We start from the raw sequence: 20904 nt of genomic DNA, 5'->3' as shown, positions 1-20904 counted from the left end.
GATGAAGACAATGAGCACTTTCTTTGCTTATATGTATGTCCCACCCCACTGGATCAGAGGGGTGCAGCTCTCTGTGTTATAGTTGTACTTCTTCCCTAGGGAAAAAAAAACTGTATCTGTCTGCTGTATGTTGTCTGATTAAGCATCGTCTTCAGTTCATTTCAGAACTACTGATGTGTATTACTCTGTAAAGTGTCTATCCATTGAGTAATTGACTGTGCAGATGGGTGTTGAGTACCCGTCCACTTACAACCACGATGTGTATATTCTTGGTACAAGCAGAAAATATCTGTCTACAGTCCCTTTAACACCATCACCCCTTTTCCCACTCCATGTCTTTAAGACCTGTCTGAATCTTGGAGTTCAGCCAATGTAATGCTATTATATAAGGTTAGCCGACCAATGACTCCGGTAGCTAACCTCATATTTAAAGCTATGGAACGTATTTTCTAGGCCTCATCATTCTGGACATTGAAAATCTCTTAACCCCAGATATTCTTCAATTCAATTGTATGAAAGGAAGGACCTGCCTTTCTGACTTCATTAATTTCATTGAAAAAGTAACTGAAGCAGTTATGTAGTACATAGAGCATATTTGGACCTGGCCAAGACCTTTTGACATTATTCCCCATGCAGGCAATTTTTAACAAAATTGTAAACCTGAATGTAAATTTGTATGTTGGTGTGGTGGATATCTAACTGGTTCTCTGACAGAACTCTGTGGTTTGATCTGTAGTTGCCACTTTAGAAAGCAAAAAGTTACCAATGGTGTACAACAGGGCTCATTGTTAGAGTCCTCTCCTATTTGACATCTATTTCTTAGACCTTCAGGCCAACATTGTTGACCTATCCAAATGACTGTAAATTGGGTGTTGTTATTCAATATTTCACTGACTCACAATTGCTTCAACATGGGTTTGACCTTGTTAAAAATTGGGGCAGGAACAGTGGTTTCAAATTAATTTTTAAAAAATGTAGCATATTTCATTTTGGTACTTACTATGTAGTTGACACACCCCTCCAGTAAGACATTGTCATAAGGGATCCAGACATGCTTGTTGATAATTCCTTATTACTTGGCCATCATGTCTCTGCAGTAGTTTAGAAAGCTTTCTTTCTGGCTCATCTAATTTCCAAAGACATCTCCACTAGATCCAAATAAGTCTTAATTCCTTTTTACTCGTATCTCGTCAGTGCCCTTATTTAATTTAGTGCCCCTTTTCACATGTATTTATCAAAACGCCTCACTCACCTTGCCAGTCATGTAAGATCCAACCATCTTTGACCTTCTATTCCTTCACAGAACAAATGGCACTATTATATACCTGGTTAAAGGAACTAAATCCCACTGCGTAGATAAATAAGACACATTGGCGTTCTAGGTTCATATCCCAACATATTTCTCACGTATGGAACAATGTTCCACTACATGTCAAGCAGAGAAGCACCCTTGCCACCTTATGTTAAACCTAGTTAATTGAATGATCATGTTCAAATTATCGCCCTGTCTGCTTTGTTTTACCCACCTTGAGGCTGGAGGGAACTTTTGAGTATGGGTTTTTGGGAAGGTTTGTAATGGTCTACAGTCTGATTACCTAATACTTATCTATGAACCTAAGTTTTGCCTGCTGCTGTGAGTGTGTGTAATGATATGTTGTCCCTCAGAGTGCCTCGCTGTGAAGTCAAATCATATTTGGTACATGTGGATTGACTTACATAAGTGATGCAAGTTGATTATTGCAACAGTGGCTTTGCACTGTCATGAATTTGTGTATCACTTTCACTGTGTTGTCAGGTTTCTCCTGATAGTGTGCTGTTTTCATAAGTAATTAACATTCTGGTGACTTAGAGTACTGTTTCAGGTAACACACAAAGTACCTCAACAAATTCCGATGCATCTCAGAAGTATAGAATCAGGGCTGTCATTGACTTTGTCAAATTGCATTCATATAGTGGATCAGCCATCTGTGAGAAAGAAAGCTGCAGCATCATAAAGCTTGTTCTGTGCAGAGGAATGGATTCCTGACTGTGATCCAGGTGACTGGGGTTTTATTTGTGTCCCCAGCACTGGAGGAGCCAGCCAGGGATGGAGGGAGAGGAGTGAAAGGTATGGACCATTCATCTCTCCCAGGGGTTGGTGGGCAGGGCTGCAAGAAGGTAACGTCTCTTGCAGAAATAAGGGCATGTTCTTTGTAGTTAGCCCATTCCATGCCCTCCCCCCTGCAGCCAAGTATACATGGGGATCTTGGGCAAAAAGCAGAAAAACATGAACTTCCCCCATGGCAGTCTTAATGAGGCCCATCTTGGTTGATACTTTCCTAGTGATGGGGAATGAATAGGCTGATTGGTTGGGGGGGTTCTGAGGATTAACAGGCAGCAGGAGCAAAATATGGCAAAAAATACATAAAGCTTAGCTCTCCTGTGTTAGGAGACTTATTGGAGATGGCAGTTTCCGCACCACTTAGCAGCTTTGTGACTGAGGGCAGAAGTGATGCATAAAACAGGCTTAGATGAATGAGATACTTCTTATAATGATGACTTCCTGTGGCATGCAGCCAGAGTAGGAACAGGAGTAGATAAAAGCAGTATGCTTTCAGTCTCAGATTTTAATGAGTTTGTTTCTTATCACCTTGCCATTTGAGGGAACAAATAAATATTTGGGCAGTTGGTAAAGACTAGTGGGTGCAATATAGTCTGCTGACAGTTATGACTTGGGTAAAAGAAGAAAAAAGCCAGCATCTGTTGACCTGATTTCTAGTCTTGTACTATCAAATGTGTCTTAGACCTACAATATATTTATTGTTGAATCTAATAACTACAATACAGTGAAAGTCTGTGTCTGTTTAAACCTTTGTCTGCAGTTCACTTGGAAACTTTTTATAGCTATGCTTTCTATATTTAAAAAAAGAGTTATCTGAGACATTTGTAGAAATATAAATGGATATACACTGTGTAAAACAGTTGATTTGTCCATTCGTTAATTTAGTAAACTACCTCTTTCAAGTATCTTGGTCTCTGGTTACAACCCTCCCTCAGTATCCACCTGGATCTTGATAATACAAGTAAAAAAAAAAATCCCTTTTCCGTCCAGAAAAAAAAAATCTCCTTTCCTTTCGCTCTCCACCAGGTCTGCAATAGGGAAAGGAATCCAACTCCCTCAACTCAAATGTAGACTCCCTCTTATATCAGCAGCCTGTACTAAAAATTCCACCACAAACCGCAGAAAACAAAATATGTAGATTTATTATACACTCCCCAAGAAATGAATACCACTGTATAATAGTAAAAAATGACTCCCAGTTAACCAAAGTTCAGACCTGCTTATAGGATCTCAACTGTTCAAACTCCTACATGAGCATGCTCTCCCTTCTTTTAACCTCAAACTCCTACATGAGCATGCTCTCCCTTCTTTTAACCTCAAAACTAATAGGACATATCCCCACTTACAGCCTAAGAAATTTGAACCACTCCAGGCCCTAAAACACAAATCAAACAACCCAAGCTACATGTCTCTGACCAGGAATTCACAATTAATGGTCTCAAACTGTGGGAGTCCCTGCCACCTGAAATTAGAGACATCCTCTTATTCCTGTTAACCCTCAAGTCACTCTTCGCCACTCTTAACTCTCCCACTAATATCCTCTGCTCATTTTCACATCTTTGATTTATTGTACTGTTATTTCTCTAATGTTTTGAAATGTTTGTGTATTTGGGGAATTAATACATTGGATTTAATATGTACCCTAAGCACTACTCTAGCATTGTACCGTTTTACTGTCACTTATGTGATGTACTCTTGTGTGTCTGGTCAGTTTCTAACTCCTCCGGCTGAGACTAAAATTGATTAGAACTGATTAGTGCTCTACTCTGTTTATTTATCTGTTTGAGTTTGTTTACCAATTTATTTTGATTTATTTAGAACATTGGTATACTTGTAACTTGTACTGCTTTTTTGTTCTAAAACAGGACATTGTTACAGATTCAAACACTCTGTTGTTTAAACACTAGTGTTCTTTCTACATATTTTCCTGTAGTAATATATTCATAAACCTTCAGTGCCAGGTGTCATCCTGTATTTGTAGACTCAGCAAACAGTAGTGTGTGTAGTTACATTAAATTAGAATAAATCCTTATTTTATTTTACTTCGACTGTATAAATTGAAATTTACAGCATGTTTATTTAGCAGCTGTTTAAGACTTGCAGGTGATGCATTGTATTGTAAGTTGGATATTTATCTACTTAATTATTGTGTCATAGCTTGATGGGTGGAGTGATCAAAACACCCATTTTCAGCCATGATCTGGGCTCTAAAGTGCACGTAATATAATAATAATATACATAGGCTATATATTTGATAAAACATTTGCAACAGAATTTACACAAGGAAGATTGAATGCAGTATAGACAACTGAAAGAGTAACATGATAGCATTGAAAAATGTAGCTGTGAAGTTTGAGCGATGCAGCTAACAAAGATAGTTTTCTGCAAATTATAATACTGCAGTCCTGTCAACAGCAATGCTGTAATTTATAAGAAAATGAAAACTAAACATTTACAAGCAATTATGTATAATTCAGATCTACGTAGATTTGTTAAAAGTGGAAGTTGAAAGAAATTATTTAGAATGCAAGTTGTAATGGGGTGTAGTATATATTGCAATGTGCTTACACTCCAAATTCAGAAAAAGATAAACCTGTAAAGCTCTCATGTAATGTGAGATCCGACCATAACAGTGTTTCAAAAGCATGTAACAATTGTTACACACACCCCTAAGTGCTGTTATGGTGGGGTCTCATGCGAGAAACGTTCCTTCAGTCTCAACTGTCCATGACTATATAGTTTTATGTTTTCATTCTGTTACTCTGTAAATAATTTATGGAAGTAACTTACAGCAATATTTAAAAAGTGTGTCCCTAACTTTCCTCTAATTATATATATATATATATATATATATATATATATATATATATGTGTGTGTGTGTTGTCTGTGCAACAACACAAACTAAGTACCTCACTGGATTTTTTTCTGTATTTGGTAGTACATGGAGTAGATAAAGCTCCATGCACTACAAAAAGTTATAATCAGATCTCACCAATCCTAACCACTTTTTATGCATTTGAAACATGGATACCAATAACATTCATGTTACAAACACATAATAATATGTTTATGATTAGAGACCAGATTATAACCCTCTGTGTTTTATGCTGAGAGTTGTAGATTGCAGTCATGTTCTTTAGGATTTATTGCAAAATTTTGGCATGGTTGCTATAGATTACTAGATTAAGAGCTTTGATGTGTCCAGTAAGCCTGTCAGTTGGAGTATCATTAACATTAAGCTGCATCCCTGAAACATGTACATTCATTTTCCTGAAAAAAAGGTGGTCCTTTAAATTAGACTTGAAGTATTGCACTGTATTGGTTAGTTGCATAGAGAACATTTGGAAGCTTAATTCTAAATAGCTGGCCAATTTAATTTTTAAAAAGACCATGTCACCTGTTACCTAGGCCAAAGCCTGGTCTGTTTAGTATTAGAATCTCACTGTTGTTGTTTCTCTCCGTAGTTAGGTACTTGATTGAAAGTCTAGAACTTTAAAGGGGGCAATAGTAGAAGTTAATGACTTTTTAAACAGGGATGTTTAAGGGTAGCTTGACTCTGATGGACAGTGGCAGCCAATGTATCTTTTTTTAGAAGTTCACAGTGAAGTCTGTGAGCACCAGCTAACAAAGCAAAACAGCAAATTTTATTAGCTGTGCTTTTTGTTCTTCTCTCCCTGTACACAGCTGACTGTTGTCTGCCACCAGCTCCTCTCCTCATTCTCCGGGTTTGCTAGATCTGCTTTGCCCACCTGCAGGCTCAACCCAATGCACATCTGTGGCCATTGAGGAGATCAAGGACACTGGTGAAGTGTCATACTGCTGCTGGTGAGTGTGTCCTAGTCTTATCTCATCCCGTGGCAGTCTGGTGATTGTTACAGCTGTTGCCTTCAGGAGATGTATGCACACTTCCTCGCATGTGTAACCTCCTGACTGAGCAGTTTATCGTTTGCAGCTCAAAGCTCTTCAGGCTCATAATGCTGATATTGCAATAAGCCTACGAAGCCTGTCCTCATCCAGGATGGACAAGCCAGCGTCTGCCACTAACTCCCATCCTCCTGCGTCCAGTCGCTCCAGTAACCATGATGCTCTTTGAACATTGGCCATCAGGGAAGCAGTAATGGCTGCATTCCTCTGTGGCATGGGACCGGATCTTTATTAACTGTATTTTGTAGGATATAGGTATTAGTGGAGGAGTGTACAACAATGATAGACAGGCCATATTTTAACATAGGAAGTAGAACAGTTTATAGCATAGTTTTTCTTGATATAGAGTCTTACTGATTGTTTTTCTTTGTATTTCTTAGAATAAAAGGTGTAGTTCAGAAGTAGTTTAAGATATTTTGTTGACAAACACAGGGAATTAGATTTCATAGGGGAGTTTTTAGGTTGAGTGGAGCGGTTTTCTTCCTTCTGATAAGACGAACAATGTGAGTGCTGATTTCTCAGGATTTTTGGGAAGTTTATTATTATTGTTGTTATTATTATTAAAGTTATTATAGTTTGAAATATAATTCTATACTAGTTATTATTATATTATTGATATTGACGTAAGAAAGAGCAAAATGACATGGGCACAATGACTCCAGTTCTGTTGTGTGACATGGCCACTTAAACCATGCCAGAGAGTCAGACGTAATATTAATGCTTCTCAGAAGGTTCACTCATCTTGTTGTCTACCTGACCATAAGGACAGTTACTCAAACTAAGGGTGTACCCCAATGTTCAGTATTAGGTCAATTTCTGTTTTTAATATAGTTTAACAATCTTGATTCAGAAATACATGATCTAACATTAGTAATGTATGCTGATGACGTACTTGTAACTCAAAATAAATGTTATTATAAAATTACTTCTGTAAAATATACATGCGGTTCTCACCCAGCTTTCTCACTTTGAGTACCTAAGAAAACAACTCCATGCTGTTATGTACCACATAGACATGAGCAAAATCAATACCACTCACTGACATGTGATCTTGGTAGTAGCATAACTTACATCACTACACTTAAAGATCTAGGACTTTGGCTAGGTACCTTGCTTAACTTTTGTATGCTTACACACAAAAGCTACACAAATTATTATTCATCTATAAAAGCAGCAGACTTCTAACATCTCAGCACAGGTCTGCTGTAGCCAAAAAAAAATATGTGTGTGTGTGTGTGTGTGTGTGTGTGTGTGTGTGTGTGTGTGTGTGTGTGTGTGTGTGTGTGCATGTGTGTATAATACATAAATATACATGTATATGTTTATTTATTTGACATTTGTTTACTGGGAAGTCAGACTGGGCCAGAAGGTACCCATTTTCAGCTGAGGCCCAGGGAGAAAAGCTCTACAGTCACACTCTTTCAAAAATCAGTTACAGATATTTTAGATCACAAGGTACATGTTACACTGCAAAACACAGGAGTGAAAAACATGTTGTAATGAGAAAAACATAGAACATATGCTTCATAGTAGAGAGCACTGAAAAACAGTAACATGATTTGGGGAAAATGTGTGAGGAAAAAAACTCAGTCATGTTATTTGTTACATAGAGTAGTGTGTGATAATTGAGACATGAGCTAATTCTAATAAGATAATTAATATTAGAGAATATATAATTAGAGACAGTGAGGGTAAACCGAGTGATGTCTTAGTATGACAGATGGTGTCCATTGTTATGGTTATAGGAGAAAGGACGGAGAGAAAAGGAGATTATAAGAAGAGAGCAGGGCAGGGTGTCTAAAGATAGCTTTGGTGAGTAGAAAGGAAAGTGAAAGAGACAGAGGAAAGGTCTGCAGAGATGAAGTGGATAAAGTAGTGTAGTGGGGGAAAACAATAGAATAAAGTAGAGTGGGAGGGTGCAGAGGGTTGTGAGGTGTGACTTAAGTTGAAAAGGGTGAGTGAAGTACAGTGAGTAAGTTCAGCCAGGAGTGGCACAGGAGCAGGTCCGTAATTTTGTAAAGTATTCTTTTAGGGAGAATTTAAAGGTGGGTAGATTAGAAATAGTTCTGGTGGTTAGAGGTAGGGAGTTCCAATTTTTGCCACTGAGTATGACTATATGCTTTGTCCAGGGGGAAAAATGTACCACAGTTGTATTAAACCACAAACTAGGATATATTTTCTGTTTGTCTCGCTTTTGCATCTAATACAAACCTGTTGTAAAATAAGTCTTCAGCTTCATCTCCTCAGCTTTGCAACATCGTCAGACCATACAAAATGCAAATTCTGTATACATTACAGGAAGATTTACAGTACTTCTGTACACACTTGTATAAGAATTACATAATAAATACTGCTTCCCTGTCCTTAGAACACAGAGTAATCAGTCAGGACATATCACTTAATTTATCACTTGTTTAACTGGTTAGTCCCACTAGGCTAGTAGCCTCTTGTCAGGGGAGACTCAGGGTGGTATTTTATACTACTATGGGAATTTTGACCAGAGTATCAGAGAAATTCCCCCTACTGTTTTCATTAGGTGCCATGGGATTTCTTACATCCGCCTGAGCCACCTCCAAAATGAAGCAGATGGGGACCTTGGTTTAACATCTCATCCAAAGGATGGCACACTCAGGAGTGCAGCAACCCCCTTATTCTGCACTACAGTGTCAGCAATTGATCTACCTGGCATGAGAATAGAACCCACAGCCTTCTGCACCAAAGATGAGTGTGTTATTTGTTGTGCCACTTCAGCTTAAGATCACAAAATCTGGCTGATGCACAGTAAAAAGTCAAACTCTGGTGTAGCTGTGTGAGAAAGAGCTATTAATAAAATGGCACTCACAACAAGGAACTTGCTTAGTACTTCTGTAAGAAGTATATTCCTCCTTTCCAGTAGTAAAACTTAATTCTGAGTATGCCTTTCTGGACTTGCCACTTTTACTTGTTTTGAATATGGCTAAATCTGTATATCTGTATCCATTAATTTAATTAAAAGTCTTGAATACTGAAATGCTTCTAACCATTTCAGCACCATTCCTCATTCACAAACAGAAACAATAGTAATTATGTGCATGTGTATTTAATTCATAGGTAGGTTCTCCCATTCGATTCTCGGCTGGAGCGCCTTCTGTGTGGAGTCTGCATGTCCTCCCCGCAGTCGAGTGGCATTCGAAAGACATGCGTGAATGGGCATGCCTTCGTTGAAGGTTGGGCGTCGAGCTGGCACCTCGGCACCGTAAAAAATCTACTGCCAATCATTAGCGGACCGGATTTCCGCTGTGGCGACCCCTAACTGGGAAAAGCCAAAAGAAGAAGAACAAGGTTCATAGGTAGGTACTAGGCTATTGGCCCTAGGGCCTATATAAGCCTAGCCAAATGGTACCCTGGCTTTCGCCACCCAAGAAAATTATTTTCCTGTGCCCCTGTCAAGCAGAGCCACAGAAGTGATCCCGGGTTGAATTTCCTATCTCCCATCCAATCATCAAGATTTTTCTTGAAGAGTGCTAATGAGGAGCTTTGTTTGATATAGCTAGGTAGTTTGTTCCAGAGTATGGGAAGTCTCTAGGACAGGAATCTATCCCTCCAGCATGTTCTGTTTATTGTGGTGACAAGGTTTAGGTCCCTAGAGCATGTAGATCGAAGGGATTGGGATTTCTTTAAGTGGAGCATGTCCAACAGCTCTGGGTTTGACATAGCTTTGTATGTTAGGCAGAGATCGCCTCTGAGTAGGTGATATGCAATGGAGTAAAGCTGGAGTTTTCTGAGACAGTCTGCTTAGGGCATCTGTTTGAGGCCGGTAATCCTCATTGTGAAGTATTTCTGCGGCCTTTCCAGTTGTTGTAGATATCTTGTGAGGTACATACCAAAAGGGACGTTGTACTCTATAATGGGTCTAATGAGTGACGAGTAGAGGGGAACAATGACCTCTTTTTTCCTGGATGAGTAACCTTTTGTGATGAGGTGTGCCACGTAGAAGGATTTCCTGACTACTGTGGCGATGTGATTATCAAAGGAGAGAATACTGTCCATCTGTGTCCCAAGGTCTCTTATCACACTTCCGGAGTTAAGTAGACTACCGCCTGTGTGGTAGTTCATGGGTACAGAGTTTTTACCAAAAGGGATGACAATGTACTTTTTGACATTGAGCTTGAGGCCATAGCTTTGACACCAGGCATCTGTCTCAGTAAGGCCCTTTTGTAGGATGTCGACATCGTTAGGAGTTTTGATTATGGCTCCTAGTTTGCAGTCATCTGCGAACTTCATTAGCCAAAGACCTTCTGTGTTAGCCTGTACTTCAGAGAAGTAGATACCAAACAGGAGAGGACCCAGGACTGAACCCTGTGGTACTCCACTTGTCACTGGTCTGAAGTTGGATGTGGAGTCTGCTACTTTCACAATGTGGGTTCTGTCAGTGAGCCAGTTGGCAACCCAACTTGTGACATAGGGATTTATACCTAGTTTAGTGAGTTTATCTGTAATTCCAGAGTGGGGGATGGTGTTGAAATCCTTGGCGAGAGCTAGATAGGCTGTGTGAACCACCTTACCCTCATCTATGGCTTTGGTGACAGCTTCAGAGAAGTCTATCAGGTTTAGGAGACATGATCTACCTTTTAACAAACCCGAACTGGGTAGGGTCCAGAGTTTGGAGATTACCAATGTCATTGTTTGTAGGTTCCATGATGATATGTTCCATAGCCTTGCAGACCAGGCTCATCAGGCTAATGGGGCGGTAGTTCCTGGGGTCCGTGGTGGCTCCCCCATTGTGGAGGGGGATAACCATTGCTGTGCGCCATTCAATGGGCACAAAGCCTGAGGTGAGGCTATAACTGAACATGGTACTTAGGTGGGGGTGCCAGTTCATTTTGTAGTTCATGTAGAACGCAGCCTGTAATGTTGTCAGGTCCCATGGATGTTGTGTTCTTGGCTTTGGAGAGTGTGTTTTTTACCTGTGCAGCCGTGATTACAGAAACTTTGCATTCTTCCAGTGTAGAGATGGGCCCTTTAGGGGATGAGAAGGGGGTAAAGTTAGCACTGAACCTATCTGCCAGGATGTTGGGGCAATATCAGTTGGTTCTGTATATTTAGTGCCATTGTGCTGTAACTCAGAGCAGAGCTGAGTGTTGCCATTGAGATTCTTGACATAGCTATAGAATGCTTTGTGGTTGTCTTTAGAATCAGTGGCGATTTTGTTTTCGTAACTAGCTTTGGAGGATTTTATGAGGGATCCCAGCTTCTTACTGAGGCTAACCAGGGAGTTCTTCCAATCATGGGATTTTACTCTTTTTTTGCAACAGTTTCTTTCTTCTGTTGTAGAGTTTGTTTATGGCAGGGGACCACCAGATTGGTTTCCTTTTTTTGGAGGATAGCATCTTGGTTCTGTTAGGGATTGCACGATCCATGCACTCGTATAAGTGCTTATAAAGTGCATGTGTATAGGATTCAGCAGTCATACCTCTGTTGTCTGTCAGCATGGGTGTTGTGAAGTTTGCCACTTCTGTTTTAAGAAGTGTGAAGTTGGCTTTGGAGAAATTTTTTACGGTGGTTTCCCTAATGGGGGTGGAAGTGTGATGTGGATGTCTAGGGTGATTAGCTTGTGGTCGGATCTGACCAACGAGGAACTGACCTCTGGTGTGGAACGGAGTTGCCCATGTTGGTAATAACCAGGTCTAGGATATTGCTGCCCCTGGTGGGGATGTGGATAAGTTGATCCAGTGCATTGGAATTTATGAATTCTAGAAAACGTTGAGCACAAGAGTTGGTACATGAGTAGTTTTCACAGTTAATGGTGGGGTAGTTGAAATTGCCCATTATTAGGGTGTTAGGTTGTACTGTAATGTTTTCCAGTGTATCAAGAAATGTGGAGTGGGAATCATGGAGCATGGTGGGGGATCTGTAGCAAGCTACAATTTGGATTGCGGTCTTGCCCAGAGTTAGTTGCACTTGGATAATCTCGGATGCATTATGCTGAGCAAGTAGTTTGGAGGTGTGGATATTCTTAATGAATATGGACACGCCTCCGCCTTTAGTGTTTCGGTCCAGGTTAGGTGGCTGAAAGGTGTGGTATGAATTATAGCCTGGTAATGCAGTGGGTGCTCTCTGGAGCCTTGAACCAGGTCTCTGTCACTGCACAGATGTTGATGTTCTTCATTTTAAGGAGTTCCTCTAGTGAGTGCATTTTGAGGTTTAGACTTCAAGCATGGAGTAGCATTACCATCAGATTTTGCTTGCTTGTACCTGTTACGGTGGTGAATTTGTCATTTGAACCTTGCCTAAAAAAGGCACTATAGGGGTGGCAAGAGCCTTGGCCAGTTCCAAGGGCGACAGGTGCAGGCCATCTCTGGCAAAGCATCGTGGTTTGTCGATCATGTCATCCCAGGCAGACAGATACTGGATCCTCTTAGAATGACACCAGAAGCTTAGCCAGTTGTTGAAGTCAGACATCAACATTGGTTTCAAATTTATTAAAGTTGCTAATTACCTAAGTTCTTGAACAGAGGTTAAAACTGACAAAAATAGACATTACATTCAAGGCATTTTGTAGATGAGGTAATCAACAATAAAAATAATATAACTCAAAACAAAACAGGACCAAAGTACGACAATAACCATAATGAAGCACATTGATTGTGTGAAAGAGCTTACCTTGAATTATTACCATTAAAACTGTTTTTATGGTTATTGTGCTTTGGTGCTGTTTTGTTTTGAGTTATATTAGGATTTGGTTGATCAGCACCATTTATTCCGAATGGACTACTGATTTTTTACCTACTAATAAAAATAATATCTATAAAACAAGTAATAATAGTGAAGTGTAACAGACAAAGAAATATAATTATGGTAAAATAAATGACTGGTCCAGAGAATATTCATTTAAAGCCATGTGAGATAAACAGGTTTAATGGAGTTGTTGAATCTGGCCAAAACAAAAACCTCCCAAAACCAATAATTCCAATATTGTAGCACTTGAAAGGCATAGGGATGAATACCAGATGTTTCTAGTAGTATCTGAGGAACTGTTAGCAGCCTGTGGTTGGCAGAATGCAACAGAATGCATGTAGTCTGGAACAGTAAGCTTCTTCAGGAAACTGTGGCTCAAGCATGATTTTGGGTGGAAACTGAAGTTCCCAATAGAAACTTATGCAGGTATGGGAAAAATATGGAAACCCTGCACAGATGATGACCAGAAGGCAGGGCTAAATCACTGAGACAGCCTTATGAAGCAGACTTCTTAACCACCGAACCACCATGCTGCTCATGTTCATAACCACTGAGACATGTGCTACCCTCCATGATAGTTTGCTGTTTTCATGCATGGTCAGGGAGAGTACAGGTGAAAGTGCAAAACAGTGCATTCATTACAGTGGTAGATAAACCACAAAATGGAATGCAGAGTTAAGTCACTGTATTCTTAAGTCTAACAGTAGAATGAGATATGAAATGTAGCTCAAAACTCCTATATAATGTTGCAATAAACTGCCAGTTATGACTTGAAGGTTATCCTCCTCAGCAAGGTTATATTTCTGAGACTGTAACACAAGGTGCAGCAAATTGTTAAGTACAGTGATAAGATGGTTGAAGTTCCACATTAGGCCTTAACTTACAAGAGAAAATGGTCAGTGAGTACACACACCTCCTTTGCTGGAGTCATCAGTGATGCAGAAGGACAGAGGCATATAGGAGAGATAATACAGGATAGCCAGGAACAGGAGGAGGCCTAGATTTCATGACTGCTAGGACTGGAAATGTGTAGTTTCCAGGAGAAGGTAATTGCTGATGGGATAGAGGTGTGGGAAGCCTGATGGGAGAAGTAGCAAATAACCTCTGGAAAGATGCTGCAGGTAGAAAAAAAGAGGAATGTAAACCGGGCCTTTTGTGTCTTTTTTTTTTTCTTTAACTAATAAACAAATTGGTAAAGTATGTTTTTCCTACAGTAAAAATTCTCAGATACTGTACTTGGCTTCTGTGAAATATGTCATTAACATGGATTGTTTCTTCTTAGTTTACAGATTGTAAATTTAACATAAAGCTTTTGAGAGACGCTAGACACAAACTTGAGTTTTACATCCTTTTGGGACTGACTTTACTGACATGGATTCAAGAAAGGCATCTGGCACATCAAACTCAGCGGGACCAACTGAAGAAAACTACTTTGCGAACTACACTTTCACAGATCGTTCACACTCCGCTCGAGTAGTACAGAGTATTATGAAACTGTGTCTTGAAGATGAGCTATTTGCAGATGTTACTATTTCAGTGGAAGGGCGAGAATTCCAATTGCATCGCTTGGTACTCTCTGCACAGAGTTGTTTCTTTCGCTCTATGTTTACGTCTAACTTGAAAGAAGCTCACAATAGGATGATTGAATTAAAGGACGTGAGTGCAGCTGTATTCCAGCTCTTAGTGGATTACATTTACCATGGGACAGTAAAACTGAAAGTGGAACACTTGCAGGAGATGTATGAAGTTGCAGATATGTACCAGTTGACTGCATTATTTGAGGAGTGCTCTCGCTTCCTTGCAAGAACTGTTGATGTAAAGAACTGTCTACAGGTTTTATTCCTTGCTGACCAGCACAGTGACCAAGAGCTCTATACCGCAGCCAAACACTGTGCCAAGATGCATCTGTCACAGCTGCTTGAAACAGAGGAGTTTCTCAGTCTGCCTGTTCGATTGCTCACTGACATTGTCAAAGGTTTGTATTCATTTGGTTTAATGAGAATTCTGGGGACAGCTGGAACAGTTGATGCAGTCTTGGACTTCTGGCTGTTCAGTAAGTGATATAGAATTTTCTATTTGTTTAAATTCTGGTAACTCTAGCAGGCTGCAGGAATTTATCTTCCCTTGATGCTGAGAAATCCCCAGCAGTGCATGCAGTTTCTTCTGCTTCATTGTTATCAGATTTCTGCATCATCTGGAGGTGATGATGTATACCAGGCAGTGTATGAAGTAGAAAGCATCAGCTTCATACTGTGGCAGCCCAAACAGTGGCACATTTTCCCCTTCTCCTCCATACTTGCCTTTTCTCTCATTTCTGTACAGGTGGTTTCCTTACATGGCTATAACTTTTGCTGTGTGCACTGTAATCACGTACTGGGTTTGCACGTACTGGGTTTGCACTAACTGTTCCTTTAGTACTACAGTTGCCCTAGTTAGATTTTTTTTTTTTTAATCTATGTGACTTTGCCCAACTGGGGGAGTAGGCACAGTTTCTTCTTTTTTTATGTACTCTTAACATTCTCTGTAGTTGACTTTAGTTTTATTGTTGTTTCATGTGTTTGCCAGTTGGCTTGTGATATTAATTTTCTCCTGTTCTTTTCACATATTGTTTACCCAAGCAGATATTTATGTTTCATTTTACATGGCATCAGCAAGTAGCTACATCATTCTCTGACTATGCTAGCAGGTATACAGTTAATTATTGCCTTTTATATTTTTTTGTCCAAGCATAGTTAATCATTGATTTCTGTTGATCATAACATCCATGTCCCAGAAAATGTTACCATGTTCGCTCCCCACTCACTCCTTTCTTGAAGTAACAGCGCCCCCATACTTAAAGGTGAGCAGTTGCTTCCACTCCTCAGCACTTTAGCTATCTGAACAAAAGAGTTAAGTTTCACATCTCTTCCCTTTTGTAACTACACTAATATGTGGCACTTCATTTTCTGCATATTTTCTATATTTTGGCTAACTCTTAGAATGTAGTTAGTTCTTTATTTTTTAATATGTTTAAATGCAGTTTATGATTGTCTTTCTATCTCAGTGAAATTGATAAGCCTCTCAGCATATTTTCATATCTTCATAAGTGAAACCTGCTGGAAACAGTGCAGGCATATTTAAAGCTCATTCTCTGCTACATTTAATAGCCTGAATGAGGCTGCAGAGTAAGGGTTTCAGCAGTTACTTAGAACTGTCAAGTATGTACTGGATTTTATGGGTTGGGGTTTGATAACTGTGTCTAAGAAGTGTAAAAAGTGGAAGCGTGTACAGTAAAGTTCCCAGTTAAACAGAAAAACACTATTAATAAGAAGAGACCATTATTGCTTATAGCCACTGCTCTACTTATATTTATGTTGAAAACTTTGCAAAGTTTGTTAGCATGCCAGCGGATTCCTTTTATGTGTAATCACAGTTATGGTGCCCTTAATGGGGATTACCCAGGAGTTGCAGTCTGGTTATGTACTTCTCCTTTTGGATATTATTCAGCTGGAATCTGATGTGGTCAGTTTACATGGTGCAACTTCTTTGCAGCAAATTAACGAAGTATGGTTATTAGTAAGTGTTGTAGTATAATTAAAGAAAATGTAGCAGAATCCAGAAAGTTTTCATAGAATCCTAGAAGGTACAAGGCAACAGGGCCTTTTGGCCATTTATGCTTTGCCAGTATTCACCCTTAGACCTTATCTCTTCATTGAGGAATATATTTCTGGAGGTGGTTTGCTCTCAGGATGTTAGGTTATTGTCCAATACTGAGTTTACCTTTGCACTGTTGACTCAGCACTTGCAATGAGAAGGTTTTTTGGAAAGGTTAATAGGTATGAGACTTGATATGCTGAAACATAACTTGCTTAGCATGGCCAAGACAGTGATATTGCAGCAACAGTTGTAGTGTAGGTCTGTAACTAAATTGAGAACTATAACAGTAATTACAGGACCAATCACTGACATTTCTTTAGTATGCTGCTGTGGGCAGGCTATGGTATTTTAGAGGTATGTATGCATTAAGGATGTTTAACCATTTGCAGATGTTAGTACATGGACATCATAGACAGCAACAGAGAATTTACAAGAATTGACTTTTTTGACCCTAGATGAGAGAGGAATGAATAGTTTTATACAACACAGGGTCTGTTTGGTGTAGGTTGCAAAGCAAAAACGTAGGTACATTCCTCTCAAGACCGAAAAATGTTGTATTCACTGACTAGTTTAGGCTGTAGAACAAAGATTTGGGTCCATTCCTTCTCCAGGTATAACAATGTTGAATTGTTCGAAACACCACCAAAAGAGTAAATGTTTAATGAGTCAGCTGCTAGATTATTTACAAATAAGCATTTGTTGTTGTTGAAAGCTGACTTGTACTGGAGCTGAACTGCAGTAGTAGTGGTCAAAAATGTTTGCTCAATAAAAAAATAGGGGAGCAAACGAGAAGAAATTCAAACAGTAATCCTTTATTGTATTCAAAGTGTTACACTACACAGGTCTTTGGGTAGCTAGCAATATATGTTTTGCCTTGCAAAATCTCATGATTCCCTAGGGAGCTGTCCTACTCTGAGAGTGTAAAAAGGTGGCAACCTGCAAATGAAATACCTTAATATGATCAAACGGTAGAAACTAACGTTTTAAGACTGCATTACTTTTGATAATGAAGGGGAAAAAAGTCCATTGCACTTGCTGAGGATATAGACTGCCCTATAGACCATCATGTTTTAGAAATGTCATGGGTTAATAAGAAAATAATCCTGTAATGATGTTTTAAGCAGGAAATAAAAGTGGGCATTAAAGTTGCTGTTGCATGTTATAATTGCAGCTTTCACAGTATCAACATCTTTACTTCTGTGCATGTATTACAAATTTTGAATAGCTCCCTGAGTTTCTAAATTTAGTTTCCAATGTGCCACAAATAACTTATTTTTGAGGTTAAAAAAAGATCTTGTTTTTGACACTGATGGTACATCTAGTACACATCTTTAAGTTTTAATTAATTCATCAAAACCTGAGGGCATTAGTTGTTAAGGAAATACACCTTCCGATGCCAGATCCTTGTGCAGTCTCATGACTGTCCCTTTTTCTGAACCGCACTCTATCCTGTTGGCAGGATGAAGCCTAGATGAGAGCAATTCCAGAGTGTGGGCTGCATTGAATCAGCAGTGCTGGTGGACATCACTGCATTAGTTATCATGCTGGTAGCATTATAGTGTTAGGGTGTTCTACTGCATATAGAGCATGACATGAGATGAAACAGTGAATATTGGATATTCAGTGTTACAGTTCAACCTGTAACTGGGCCACCAGAAGCAGAGTAAGAGGGAGGCAGCAGCAATAAACAGATGCTTGGGTGCATCTTAGGGGGGGGGGCTAACATTTCCTCCACAGCAGACATTGTCTATCCAGACATAACTGCCCCTCATTGACCTGAAATACATTGCTCCATAAAGGATTGAAAATCACATAAAACAGATGTTTTTGCAGAGGCAAGCCCCCCCCCCCCTTGCAGCCCCCACACTCCTGGCTAATTCTGTACATACAAACTCCAAGATCACACAACAATGGGGAAAGGGCATATTCCCTGGTCCCCACTGTACAGCGATCTCTCTCTAATTAAAACAGCCAGCATTTTTTGAACAGCTGATTTTTAATCAGCTGCAACAATGCTTCCCCCACCCCCATCCCCACCCCATCAATGAAAACGCTCATTGAAAGGCTATGCTCCCTGTCAGAGGAATACATTCTAAAAGTAGACAGAAAAATGCTTCCAGTCCACAGGCTCCTGGTTAGATCACACCTTGACTGCTCTCTTCAGTTCTAGAGGCCATAAGGTGAAAGGGACTTCAAGCTGCTAGAAGCGATCCAGAGGAAGAACACCAGAAAGATCTGTGGAATGGAGATGGAAATGATACGAGTTGAGCGTAGAAGGGTTAGAGAGCTTCTCTCTTGAAAGCAGAAGAGATGGTGGGGACATGATATTGATGCAGAAATATATTATCAGGGAGATATAAATGGGTCATCCTGAACAGGAAGGCGAGAGGAGAAGGAGGTAGCACACGTAGCAGATTATAGAGATTGACTGCTCCCTAGATCACAGGAATTACTTCAAAGAGAGGGTTGCGGGCCTATAGAAAAGAAAGCCAGTTTTATTAGTAGAGAATTAAGCAACAGAGGCATTCAAAACTCCATTGGACAAAAGAAGAAAGGTAAAGGGGGAGATAAATTTAGAGGGAAGGTAAAAGATAGGATGTTAAATACATTTGAAGGGCAGTCTAGGTGGGCTTATTGTCTTCTGTAGAAGTAAATGTAATGTATTCTTGTGAGATCAGTTAAGTTGGTTAAAGTTGTGTGCTGATGCTTTCAGTAATCCAGTCAGTGTAACATTTAAAAATGAGAGAAGGCTGTAATCAGATACCCTGTATATGAATCTCTAAATCCAGAGCTAAATATTGTAATTTGTACAGGCTTTCTACAGGCTTAATACAGAGTAAAATTTCATGAGGTGTGCCAGACAGCACTGCCCGTGTTTTTTATTAGTTTTCACAGTAGGTTTTTGGGAGTATATAGTCTCTGGCCATCATTGTACTGCTGTACCCATGTCTGAATTTACAATTATTTTATGAGGTAATGTGTACTCTCAATATTGCATCGATAAAGCTACTGGGATGACTTTACTGATAGGAGTAGAGTGAGCTCTTGCCCAACTAGAGCATCTACCTGAGAAGGGCGTGTACACGTACAGTAACTGCAGAATGCAATGTGGTAGTTGCACTAAGCACTGATAATGCAGACGCTGGATACAGTGTCATATTAATTCATGTTCTGTTTTCATTTATGCTTTCTGCCCTTGCCTACAGTAACTAGTAGTCTAAGAGAGGAAGGAAGGCAGGCAGGGTCAAAGAGTATGTTTGCTGTATGGTGGTATGGAGGATGTTGGCCATAAAGGACTTCTAAAACATCAGGAAAAAGCTTGCCTAATTGTGCTCTGTTTGGAGCATGTTGTTTTGGTTGAAAGTGCTAGAAACTTTTGCAAAGTTTGGCTATCCGTAAAAGCTTCATAATGTGATTGGAGAAATTAACGATGGCAGGAAATTCTTTTCTGCTTTTAATTTTGCACCAGTTGTAGAAATGCCCTACAAACCTTTAATGATTATTTTACCATTTAATTGTTTAGATATCTCACCACAACACTCATATGAAGACTTTTAATGGATAGACACTCACTGAGTGATAAGATATACGCTGAAGATTTTTTATCTATTATGTATGATAGAGTTAGCTTTGTAAATTCACACAGCATTTTACCTGCTTAAACTATACAACTCATAAACCACACAGCTGATTCATGTACATCCGGAGATCTGATTCACCTTCAGATAACATGGCAATAAAGGGGGGGGGTTATATTCGGGTAACTGCATTGTAACTTAAACTTTAGATAGTATAAAACTCGGTTCCCTATTATTTAAGCGAAAGTTCAATATTGCGAATGTCAATTTATTGACGGCTAAATGTCAAAAAGGCCAAATCCCCAAGACACGGAACAGCAGTTTTTTTTTTCCTAGGGAAAAAAATCACTAGGCCGTTTTTGGGACTTTGACGTTTCTTCCACTGTGATGCGATCTTGGAGTTGGTATATTTAAGTAGGGAGGGTGTGGGGGGGGGGCACATCTTCACCCCCTACTTTTTGTGTTTGGGTTTTTTGTTTTTTTTTTTGTTTTTGTTTTTGTTTTGTTTTTTTGTGGACCAGCGATTTTTTTTCTCTGGGAAAAAAATCGCTGTTTCAGTTGTTTGGGATTTGGCCTTTTCGACATTAAGCTGTCGATAAAGCGGTGTTTGCATTATTGAACATTTGCTAATTTAATAGGGAAGCTAAAACTCAGGGTAACCATATATCTTCAAACCCAGGGTGCAATTTATACTGCGTTTTCCATGTGAAGTTTGAGTGATGCACTGACATCTACTCAAATGGCAAGCAATATCCCCAAGAGTTGGCTTCCAAATAAAACCTAGTGTTAGTGCTTTTGTATAATGTTTGGGGTTCCTTGTAATCACCAGTAGGGAATTGACTTCAGTAAAGGCACCTGAAAATTTTCCCAAACAACTGCAGCACAGCAAACAGCAAACAGCAAAATAACTACTATTCCCTGCATGGTACTGAAACCTTTCACATTCC

General features: G+C 39.5%; 1 protein-coding gene across 1 annotated transcript in view; it reads left to right on the top strand.

Moving 5' to 3' along the window:
• KBTBD4 (kelch repeat and BTB domain containing 4) overlaps nt 1-20904 on the top strand; it is a 173317-nt gene that overhangs the window by 10571 nt on the left and 141842 nt on the right. Inside the window, exon 2 of the mRNA XM_044082738.1 lies at nt 14026-14718. Within this exon, the coding sequence (XP_043938673.1) occupies nt 14115-14718 (604 nt within the window). The 5' untranslated portion in view covers nt 14026-14114. The remainder of the gene's footprint in view (nt 1-14025; nt 14719-20904) is intronic.

Source organism: Protopterus annectens, chromosome 9.part0 (genome assembly GCF_019279795.1).
Source record: "Protopterus annectens isolate FY-2018-M chromosome 9.part0, PAN1.0, whole genome shotgun sequence".
Lineage (NCBI taxonomy): Eukaryota > Metazoa > Chordata > Ceratodontiformes > Protopteridae > Protopterus > Protopterus annectens.
The sequence above is the reverse complement of the archived record's forward strand: the minus strand, read 5'-3'. Positions and strand labels throughout refer to the sequence as shown.